At 38.7% G+C, this 11,850-nt stretch overlaps 1 protein-coding gene across 5 annotated transcripts in view; it reads left to right on the top strand.

The window, feature by feature from the left end:
* Positions 1-3,216, top strand: part of trit1 (tRNA isopentenyltransferase 1) — a 41,190-nt gene extending 37,974 nt beyond the window's left edge. For all 5 annotated transcript variants that reach the window (XM_089123332.1, XM_089123333.1, XM_089123334.1 and 2 more), the window contains one exon: positions 41-3,216. In XM_089123332.1, the coding sequence (XP_088979458.1) occupies positions 41-168 (128 nt within the window). In that variant the 3' untranslated portion in view covers positions 169-3,216. The remainder of the gene's footprint in view (positions 1-40) is intronic.
* Positions 3,217-11,850: the final 8,634 nt, after the last annotated feature.

An 11,850-nucleotide genomic window follows, 5' to 3' on the forward strand; every position in this document is an offset into this window, starting at 1 on the left:
AGACTATTGATGCTAATATTTGAACTGTCCTGACCTCCAGCACACCAGAAGTCCAAAAACCATCTTTATCAAGTCCGCAAGAGGAGAAAAGCCGAGCAAGCCTCAGATCAGGACGCAAACCCTACCGAACATAAAAATGTCATTGACAGGCAGGTACCTGTTCTATAGCACCCACCTCAAGGCGCTGATGGGGCTTATTGGGGTCAAGCTCACATATGGACCAAAGAAATGAAGGGCTCGTAATGTCTTTTTCAGATCAATATAAGAATGTGCTTTTAGATTCGTTGGTTTGCAGTGATACCTCAACTTTCCCTTTGGAGTAGCAGAACACACTTCAGGGTCTATGATGTTTAGACACATGGATTGATGGGTTTTCCCATCTGCCAAAGACCAGGGGTTACTACTAATGTCTGGATTTGTATACTTCCACTGGACAGATGTCTTCCCCGCTGCTGTTTTGTCTGAGTGGTGCACTTTTTAACCACATCTAACCACGACTGGTGCTCTTAAACCACACTGTGGTGAGCTGTTCTAACCTCTTTGGCTGTTCTGACTGAACTCAAATTTCATCACTGCTGATGTTGGATTACTGGATCACATTTTCGCCTGCTGATCAAGAACGGAGGTTATTTTTTCATTATTAAATCTGATGCTTGACTTTTAATTGGAAGTCTTTATATTATATTTATATAATCGTCTGATCGGATAAGCTTACGTGGACGTCCTTTCCTTAGGATTCTTAGTGCCTTTGCTTTTTCTACGACTCATATGCCTTTCCAAACCCGTTCAGTATTTCGTGGAACACAAAACGAGACATTTTGAGGAATGTAAACACAGCTCTTATCCATACAATGAATAAATGACATAATCCGGCACCAGAAAACTTGGAATATAGCCTGAGTTGTATGGGTTACCTTTTTATGTTTTCTTTTGGAGATTATATGGAAAAGAGCAGCATGAACATTATTCAAAATATATTCTTAATCCTCAGTTCGCATTTTAAGCTGCATTTGCCTTTTGGTTTAAGTGTCTTTATTTCAAGATTTTTACCGAATGATCTTTAACTCCAGTGCATAAATTATGTAAACGTCATTAAAGTGAATTTTTTTTATAATTTAAATGACTCACCTGAACAAATTTGTGTTTTGTCTAATCAAATGAGTCGGAAAACTTTTAGCATGAAATCATCAGGGTTGCTTGGGCGATGAGCCACCAATACCTGCTCATACCGCGAAACACAATTTCGTAATCCTTGGCTGGGAGCCACAAGCTACCTATTTTTTTCTTTCTCCCTCTCTTTTGATCATTGCTCCATGTCAATGTGCTCCAGCGTGCCATTTAATTTTCAGTTCAAGTCCACAACATAACCCTCATAAGCCTCCCTGTTCAGGCTAAATATACATCACATACAATAACGGGAAGGGAGAGTGTTTACACAGTGCCTGTCCCACATTTGCGCTGATTTGGGTCACTGATTTGGACTGAGCGGGTGCCGGTGATTCCGCTATAAGGGGAGTGACAGGCAGCCTCTCATGTGTGTGTGTGTGAATGTGAGTTTTATTTTAGCTTTACAAGAGTTCAAGGCTTGGCGGGAAAGTCTTAGTGGGTCAGCTGAGCTTCCTCTTGACGGATAACAGCACATTTAGATCAGGGAGTTCTCAAGGATGAAAGTGAATGGAAAAAGAAGGCAAACGGCAGACAGCTGGTGTTTGTTGACCTTGCACTTAACTACTAAAAACTTAACTACTTTACTAGTCTGACCACTACCACTTTTGGATTTTTTTCTCATCCTTATGTTGTGCCGAAATGTTTGGCTTTCTTTTGTTGAGATGCTTGCCTTGTGATTTAAAAAAAAAAAAGTTGCATCATGCAGTTGCAATTAATGAGGTATCAAGGTTTTCAGTGTTTGAACGCTTTTAATGTGACTTTTGATCTACATTTCAAGAATTCACAGTGATAACTTTGTGCCCAGTATCATCGGACCATGTTTATGGTTCAGTCCCCATTCAAATGCAATTGCATGGAAAAGACCTGCACAGTCTTCAAAACTTTTCAACTTCTTGGTTTTCAACTACTCAGTATATTTTGAGTGAAATTTTCTTTTAAAAAAATGCTTTTGTGAGCAACACTTTCCTACAATGCTTTTAATGTTTGTTCAACCCTTAGCTTGCTTTTCTTATCTTTAATGCAGTTTGTTCGTTATGCAAGAATATTTGTTTACTTCTCACTGGGATGATTAGCCAGTTTATTTTCTTGTTGGCTTGATTCTCTTTTTTCCCCCACTTTCTCCCTCCTAACTACTGATTCTTGAATAAAAGAAAACCAGCTGATGTAATGTTTAAATAGTCCGAGTTAAGCCACGCTGAGAACTGGAGAATTGGGTCAAGTTTGTTTGCTTAATTATCCTGTTATTTTCAGTCGTGTTTAGATCTCCACTAGTCCATTTAAAATGCACGTAGAAAGTCACAATTACTAAGAACTGGGAAAGTGTGCACTGAATCCTAAAAAGGCTAATATCTATATTACTTAATATCTTGTGGTTTGCTTGTAAATATTGTGTAAAGTATTTGTTGTGTGTATGTCATCTGTTGTCAGTGTGTCACATGATCTCTCAGAAAGTAAATGCGCTGTTTTGGTCCTCAAATTTTTTTTTTTTATATATAATACATTTTTAAATCAATGGGCTATATGCACGCATAAGTTCCGCATTTGACGCAAGGATGCTCGTCTGTTTCTGGTTGTGGAGATTAAAGCGGAGGAAACCCGGGGAAAACCGTATTATGGCAGAGTCTTCAAAATTTACTGTCCTCCCGTCTTTGAAATTAAACTTTCATACGTTTAGATGTAATTTTATATATAGTTAAGTTTATTTAATATAATTTTTAAAAGAAGCATAAACACAACGAGGGGTGTCTGTTTAGTCTGTTTTTCTGACTAACGTTTCTTTATTATTGCCATAGAGTATAAAATTCGATATAAATTCTCAGTATTGCATTGGACTCTACGATCGGCGGAAGTAATCGAGCATCCTCTTCACCGGAAATACCGCCGTGCATAGAGCCCATTGTGAAGCTTAATATTTTTCTGGAAACCATGAAACATTTTTTTTTTTTTTTTTTAGGATTAAATTGAATCTTTTGTAATATTATGAATGTCTTTATTGTCACTTTGATCGATATAATGCATATTGGTTGAATACAAGTGTTTATTATTTTTTATTTAAGTTAGTGTATATTAGTTTGTACTTTGCAAGTATAAGAATTGGGATTCATCCCTGTGTTGGTGAGGGCAGTGTCACAGTGTGTCTGTGTGAAGTGAATAAGGGTCATGGTTAGACACAGTCCATTCCCTCTGCTGGCCCCCTATCAAGGTTCGGTAGCCTTCGAAACCCAACCGACATGCATGATTCGGTTTCCTTTCATCGTCTTATCTCGCTCTCTCCTTCACTTTCTCTGATACTCCCCCTCTCCTCTTACCTTTCCCCTTCATTACCTGAATATCAACTTAAATGGGGAGGTCATGTCTTCATATTCTCTTTTCTCTCAGCATTTCTCGTTTTCCCTCCATTATCTCTGTCTCTCATTTTCTTTTTTTTGCAGTAATGATGGTGTGAACTAGAGAATGAATCACTTTGTGGAGTGCAGTGGAACAGTCTGTACACCCTGTCCTTACCAGAGGTCAGCTTTGTGTTGACGTTAGTAATAGCCATGCGGAAGACAGCGCTTCAAGCTCACCGTCTTTCCTCAGAATTGGTGTTAGTTAAGGTGTATAATGTATTGCATAAACCGGATAAACACTGATAACATACCTTTTAACCTGTTGTACTGTGACCTGAGTCCTGACAGTGAACAATATTATCTGTGTGCGTTCAGGGACTTGGGCGCCGTCAAATGTTTTGTCTGTCATTCTCTACTATGACTCCGTAGTTTAATAACCAGGTGTGTGTAGCTTTCTTTGGATTAATTGCATTATGTAGGTGCGATCACATCTAAATTGTTTGAATATCATGATTTCAACCAAAGATTCTGACGAAAAAGGGTTTGTGAACACGTATTGCTTTCTGGTGTGATCTGTTTCCTAAACACAGGGTGTGTTTGAAAACTGGCAATGAATTGCTTTTGCACATGAAAGTTCCTCAGGAAACTGATTTTGGACAAGATTCAGGTCTGAGGCAGCATAATGGATTAATAATCTACAGCAAATTAGAGCAAGCTTTGTTGATAACTAAGCAAATATTTAAGAGATCTCATCAAAAGTCAAAAACTTACATTTACACAAACTGACCTCCAACTGCTACTTTCAGATGCCATCTTTATTTTTTAGCTGGCACAGAATTGAAAGCACAGGATTGTGGCACATACATCTGTGCTGCCCATCTATGATCAGGAAGTGAAGTTGACATTGGATTCGGACTTGCCTTGATGCCTTTTTTTATGCATCCTCAAAAGGCAGTATTTTTAAGCTTTCAGAAACAGCCCGAGTGAGCTCCCTACTTAGGCAGCATTTTAAGGCAGCATAAGTATGCATGCTACTAACACTAAGGCTCTTCTAAAATACCTTATTTGGGCCAATTTGTTAGCAGAGCACTGCAGTGATTCATGTATTTTTGTTGGCCAACCCAAAAGTTGGTATCATCGAGGTTCCCTCAATTAAAATCCCAATGTTTTTACTCACAGCATGAGTGCTGTGTATTTCAAAGGGTTAGTTCACCCAAAAATGAAAATCCTGTCAGTATTTACTCACCCTCATGTTGTTCCAAACCTCTATGTGTTTATTTGTTCTGCTGAACACAAAGGAAGATATTTGGAAGAATGTTTTAATCAAACAGATCTCATTCCCTATTGACTACCATAGTAGGAAAACATACTATGGTAGTCAATGGGGAATGAGATCTGTTTGATCAAAACATTCTTCCAAATATCTTCCTTTGTGTTCAGCAGAACAAATAAACGCATAGAGGTTTGGAACAACACGAGAGTGAGTAAATTCTGACAGAATTTTCATTTTTGGGTGAACTAACCCTTTAAGTGTTGGGGTTGTACCATAGGCGAACCATATGCAGTTAACACAAATAAAATGCGTTTGAACTTGTTTACATTTTACACATATATTCATATATTTAATAACCCACTCACACAAGCGCTTGTCAATGCGGGAATCTGCTGTTGGTGCTTTCTCCAGTAGTTTGTTGTTCGTCTCTTCAGTTTCTTTTTCGACTGGACCAGTATTACGTTGTGGTCATCTGAAGTATACCTAGGTCTTTAGAAACATTGTCTGTGCCACATACAGTAGCTACACTCACTATGCTGATGAAGAAATTTGACATGCAGTGTACACATAAAAAAACAAAGCACTCTTCGGGCTTTAAAAGGCTGCAGCCTATGTAGTGAGTAGAGCAGCAATATCAATAACAGAGGTCAAGTGTGCATGAATTGTGGTCCATTCCACTATTAACTCCCTCTTTTTCTGAGGAGTTTGGATTAGCCCTGCGTAGTCAGAGACAGTGTGATCGCTCTTAAACTCGTCTTGAGTCTACAAGATAATCCTAATCCCCTTAGACAAAACACCAGGCCATCTGGAGCTATCCTAACAAATGCAGCTAATACACTCCACGGCCAGTCAGACACAGACACTGATAGTAATTTAACACGCAACAAACAATACTACAGACAGACGTGTGGGCACATGCAAGAGTTTGTTGATTCCAGTTAGCTGCCTACAGAACTAGATGTAACCGGAAAGCGATTGTTCTATTGGTGAAAGTACATTAGAAACGCTCGTAATGAACCTTGAAGAGTAGATCAGTCTTTGTTTTTGACCAAAAGAGCTTACTTGAAAGCGTGAATAGTATTTACCAGAATTTAGAGTGTCGTAACGTCGAGGCAAGGTTACCACAAACATTGCAGTTTGTAATCGCTCATTTTCACCATAAACTAATTTGCATGAGTGCCCGTAATACGGGACTGTGTTGACATTAATAATATCCATGACTTCAGCGCTAGCACTTGTTTTTAACACCATAACTGTGTCGTCAACTGGAAAACACATTATTTCCTGGCACAAGACATCATGTTATCTTCATAAGGGACCCAGTATCTCTATTTTAGTCCTAACCCAAACACACAAGACTAATGCCACACTTTAACGAAGGTCGGGCCCACTATCTTTTCACATTCATGCTCCCAAGGTTGTAATTTGTGGCATTTCATCACATTTTTCTCAGCTGGGTTCCTAACATATCTGAGCTATTTAGTCTGGTTTGAATGTTTCTCATGCTGTTGCTTTGCAGCCAAATGAGATTTAGATGGAATCTGGACAAAAATAAGTTGCAAACTGAGTCCAGCCAATTCTGACGCGTTTCCCTAAGTAGCATAACTCAATTGAACGTGCATTTGAGCCATTGTTCAGTTCCTTTTTGTGCATATGTGGTGGTCAGATGTTGGCAGGGTGGTTGGACGACCCATTTCCTTGTTTGAGTTGGCTGCCGGCCTGTCTGCTACTTTGTTGCCCACATTTGACCGTGATCCATTGGTGTCCTGCTACTTAACAATACATTTACGTCTATATACGTTTGCCTGCAACTCCCTAAACGCTATATGGATCCTGTTATTCGAGCCCATGTATCTTTATCAGAAAGCCTCAGGGTATTGTTATCTGGTCTAAAACGCGGAACTAGAATTCCACACATCTCTCAGCGTGAATGTCATGCAAAATAAGCAGGGAGACTCGTATTTTTTTCATTCCTGTGGTGAGGGAAGGACCTTGCCTGGTAATGTCTCAATAACACTGGATTGGGTACACTGGTGCGGCCTTGCTTGGTTTATTCGATAAGAGGCCATCAGTTCGCAATAATAGCTTTTACCAGCAATGCTGCAGGGAACCATCTTGGCCATCACTTAAGAGCACAATGTTCCCTTCTAAACTCCTAGTGGTTTGTCACTGTGTCTTGTCTGGGGGCGGTTTTTCCCGTCGTCAGCACTTCCTCAACATAAACCGTTACAGTCTTGTTTTTATGGTCTCAACGTCTGGTTCGTGGAACCTGGGGAAACTGCCCTAGGCGTTGCTTCGGTCAATTAGGAGGACTCAGATTTGCATGAAGCTCATTACAACCATGAAGTACGTAACAGTTAACTGGCTTTCCAGGAATAAACACGCCCTCTAAACGTTTGAGATCATCTACTGAGATGATGATGTTGTGGAAGGATAAACTGGAAATTTGCATGACAGCACTAAACTTTGACTTGTTTGATCCACATTGCTAATTGTGGCTTAGTACTCCCCACTGAGTCAAGAAAAGTCTGATTGGCATGTGTTTTGACCAACAACTGGTCATAAAATAACTATTTGCCACTTTCGCTTCTCGCAGTTTCACAATAATGTCTACCATAGTTTACTTGTTACAAACAAAATGCTTCTAATACTTTGGCAAATACAGAAAAAATATTAATACAGTAAAATTATGGTTGCAAAATAGACATGGCTCTTTTCTTGAGAATATACACTACTATTCAAAAGGTTTAGGTTAGTAAGATGTTAAAAATGTTTTTATAAGAAGGCGTTGATGGTTGTCAAAGCTTCATTTATATGATCAAAAATAGAGTAAAAAGTCTTATTGTGAATAATTATTTTAAAAAATGGGGGAAAAAAATTACTTTAAAAAGTAATTCCTCTGGCCACTGAATTTTCAGCTGCCATTACTCCAGTCTTCAGTGTCACATGATCATTCTACTTGCTGATTTGCTGCTTAATTAACAATTATTAATGGTGCTCAGTTATTTATTTTGGTGCTTATCAATGTTGAAAACCATTTTTGTGGCTTAATATTTTGGATACAGACACGTATATTTAATCGCGATTAATTGCATTAATGTCATAGTTAACTTGGGATTAATCTCACATTTGTATCTATTCTAAATGTTTCTTGATTTCCTTTTGTCCCATTTTTTTTTCTCATTTGAATGCTCTTATCAACATGGAAAAGTGGATCGGCTTGCTTTGTGCAAATCTTTTTTTATTGAAAACAACATTGGCATATACTGTGTTCAAATTGACAATAAAAAATTCTCACTTGGAGCAAACAATCTCTCACACAATGTAACCCTGTCCATCAATAAAAGTGTGAAAGAAATACTGACAAGGTCCTGATATTCCTGACGAGGGGGCGGAGAATTTGCATCAGGTGTGTGTGTGTGTGTGTGTGGCCATCATCAAGTGGTATTTCAGACTGGACGTTCTGCAATGATGATAGCTCAGTTCACAACGACAAAACACACTGATCACTTTGGTCTTGTCAGTGGAACCATTTTGCAACTTTTTAAAAGTAAACTTTCCATTCAGAATCTTATTGGCATCCATTTCGGTGTCTCGTGCTCGTCATCCTCTCAAAACGTAATGTTAACTAATAATTGGCAAGCTCGCAAGCCCAAACGAGTTTCAACAAAACGTCCTCGCACGGCGCAAGCCATTGAAATGAATGGATTTCATAGCGCAGCGCGCACATCCCGCGTCCTGTTGCAAAAGCATGTGAAAGAAAACTACAAAGTTTGCTAGGCCAAAAAGACCGTTAATCGCAAGATAAAAATGCCAATAATAGCACGTTTAACTGACAGCCATTATATATATATATATATACACACACACATATTCACACCCATACATGGCATAAAAATGTTTGAAATCCCCTGGATTAGATTACACACAGCTGTGACTAAGGGATGATGAACAGTAGCTTTGTTTGAATCCTTGTCTTTTTCTGAGTCCTTAGCAGGAGTAGAATAACAAGTTGCTTTATGTAACTGCACTCTTCTAAAATCACGTTTTTTTTAAGAGCAGCCACTCTCCCACAACTTCCATTTGTACTTCTTCTTTTTTCAGGCCACTGTTTGTGTCCTTTTTTTTCAGTTCATGTTGTTGAGGAAGCATGCTGGTCTAATGCAGGATATCTCTGGACTTGTGTTTGTTGTCAGTCCTCTCAGGCTTACGGAAATCAGCCACCTGTTAAACAAGCGTCTGACTCACTCTGGTTTTGTTTGACAGGATACACCACATGCATATGTTCTCGCTCCTACTTATTGCCAGCTGGCTGGGCATTAGGGATTCTCAACTCTCACACATGTAAAGATGCAGCACTTGGATGTGTCCTTTATCTCTTTTTTTCCCCAATATTGCTCTTTTGCTCCCTCTTTTACTGAGACAAATCCTCACTTCCTTCCTGCCTCTAGAGATTTTTGGAGGATGAGTCCGTTCAGCAGTGGTGGATGTAAATAGGCCCGTGCTAGACTGAACACGGTCTCAGATGTTTCAATAACGCCTTGGCCCTCTTTTCTTTACAAGACTGACTCCACGTCTCCACTTCTGTTCTTTCCGAGCTCCCACTTGCACCATCTCTCCTTCTCACAATAAAAGAAAAAACACTCCTCCATCACAGGGTTTTATGCCAGTCCCAATAGCATGTTACATTCTCACATAATTCTGCCTTACGTCAGCATGCTTCACATTTCCTGTTGTTTACACTGTTACACTTATTCTGTCAGTATAAGCATTAACATTGTTCAGATTGCACTCATACTCTAATGCATGTTTTTGAAAGAAGTCTCTTATTATACTCACCAAGCACTGTTGTCGTGTTCACATAGCTGCTATAACCAAAAGAAAACAATGCGTTCATAGCAGATGTAAGGTAAAATAAAGCCAATTCCCTTCAGCAATTACATTCACCAGTTGCCAGACATGAAAATATGTTGCGGGACTATCGCTAGCAAACTACAGTAATTTTAGCGCTTTTTTTTTTTTTTTTTTTTTTTTTTTACAAATGTTTCTGTGAAAAAACTGACCGTAAATAATGAACACAATATTGAATGTAACATAAAGCAAATCATTATTTGTCGTTACAATACTTATTAAAGCCACAAATACTTGCATTTATGGGTCTCCTTTTTCGCTTGGGCAGCCATTTTGCGTCTGTAGCCGTGACACTTCTCATACCCCTTCGTTTGAAGTGTGCTCCCGAAAAATCTTCGTTTGAAGGGCTATCTGGCCCTTCCTCCTAGCCCTCCCCCTCCAACCAAAAGAGAATTGGCACAGCCCTACCCCTTCACGTGGACGCGCAAAACGGAGGGGAAGGGGAAAGTGAAGGGGTAAGGGGTAGAATTGGGATTGGCCCTTAATGGTTAAAAATAGAGTAAACAAGTAATATTTTTTTTATCAGATTTATTCCTGTCATTACTCTAGTCTTCAGGGTCACATGATCCTTCAGAAATAATTCATGCATGCTAATTTGGGGTTAAGAAACATTATAAATGTCAAACAGTTTGACATTCATAATTTATATTTGACATTCAAAATTATTTGAATAAAGTTCAAAAGGGCAGCATTTATTTGAAATAGAAATATTTGCAACATTATAAATGCCTTTGCCGTAATTTAATGCATCCTTTCTAAATAAAAGTATTACATTATTAAAAAAATAAATAAAATAAAAATAGGACCCCAAACGTTTAAATTGTAGTGTATAAAATAAAAATATAAATATTTTTTTATACACAACTACTTCAAAAAATATATTGACATATATTTGAATTATTATTTTATATAATTATTCAATAATTGTGTAATTATTGATGGGAAGAGCATGGAATAATTTTTAGCTGTTATTATACAACCTAATCAAAACCAAGCATTCCAGAGAGATTTATGCAGTTCTTTTTAAAACTTTGGAGCATGTTGTTGCAATTTGGTGGTGTAATGGCTTTTAGTATCTCCGAGGTGTGCAAAGACTTGCTTTTAATACGTCATGTGTGAATAAATAAGTGTTTTCTTTAGGTGTCGGAGCATATCTGATTGGATGCGTGTTGGCAATGTGAAGTGGAATACTTCATTCTCCGCCTAGGTCAGAGAGGACACATGCCGCTGATCTGATGTGAGAGGCCTGCAGGGAGACATTTGAGGTTCTGCTGTCTGCTTTGTGTGTGTCTCTGTCCTTGTGTGAATGCTGCTATTAGGAGGAAACTAAGGGCAAAAAGTGCAGTAAGTTTATATGCATTTACCGAGTGTATGGGTTTCTTAGTGAGCTTAATTACCTCATGTTTGCATACTTAAAAAATGTCTCTGTGGGGAACAGTATGATCCCTAACAGTGTTTGGCAGGCCAATTTGCATATTAATGTCGCGCTAGAGCGTGTACGTGCATCCAGATGCTGGTTTTCATGTGACTTTGGCATAGACTGTTACAGCTCTGCAGATTTCCTGCCATGTTATGTAATCCAAGGGCAGTGGGTTTTTTCCTTCGCTCCCCCCACCCTCCTTCCAGAACTTCCTGTTTTCTCTGTGGCCCACTGAACCCTTTCCCAGAGACCGGAGGAGAGGCGCTCAGCTGGAAGACACTCCCACCATGACTCACACATTTAGCTGGTTTTCCCCCAATACCCCAGTGTATTACTTGGCCATTCTGCATGTATTAAACATTATTTGATCATAAGCTCCTAGCATATTTCCAAACTACGAACTGCTTTGTATTGTGCTGTTGTTTTTTTTTTTTTTTTTTTTTTTACTATTTATGTGTTGCTGAGGTGAACACTCTTGTTGTTCCTTATATCTGGTTACACTGTGTTGTCCTATCCAGGCCGTTAAGTTAACCATACACATTTTATTATCGGTATAAGATGTGTAGTCATGCATAAGTGATACCGCTTTTAAAGGGATTAAAATAAATTTTTGAAATGTTTTAGCTTACCCCAAGGGCATCCAATATGTAGGTGTCTTTGATTCCACAGTATTTTCAATTTTGATATTTTTAGGTCAAACTGTTCTTGTCTGTCAGTCATATAATGCAGGTCTATGGTCACCACCTCAA

This window comes from Pimephales promelas, chromosome 18 (assembly GCF_988280905.1).
Source record: "Pimephales promelas chromosome 18, fPimPro1.hap1.1, whole genome shotgun sequence".
NCBI classification, from domain to species: Eukaryota; Metazoa; Chordata; class Actinopteri; order Cypriniformes; family Leuciscidae; genus Pimephales; species Pimephales promelas.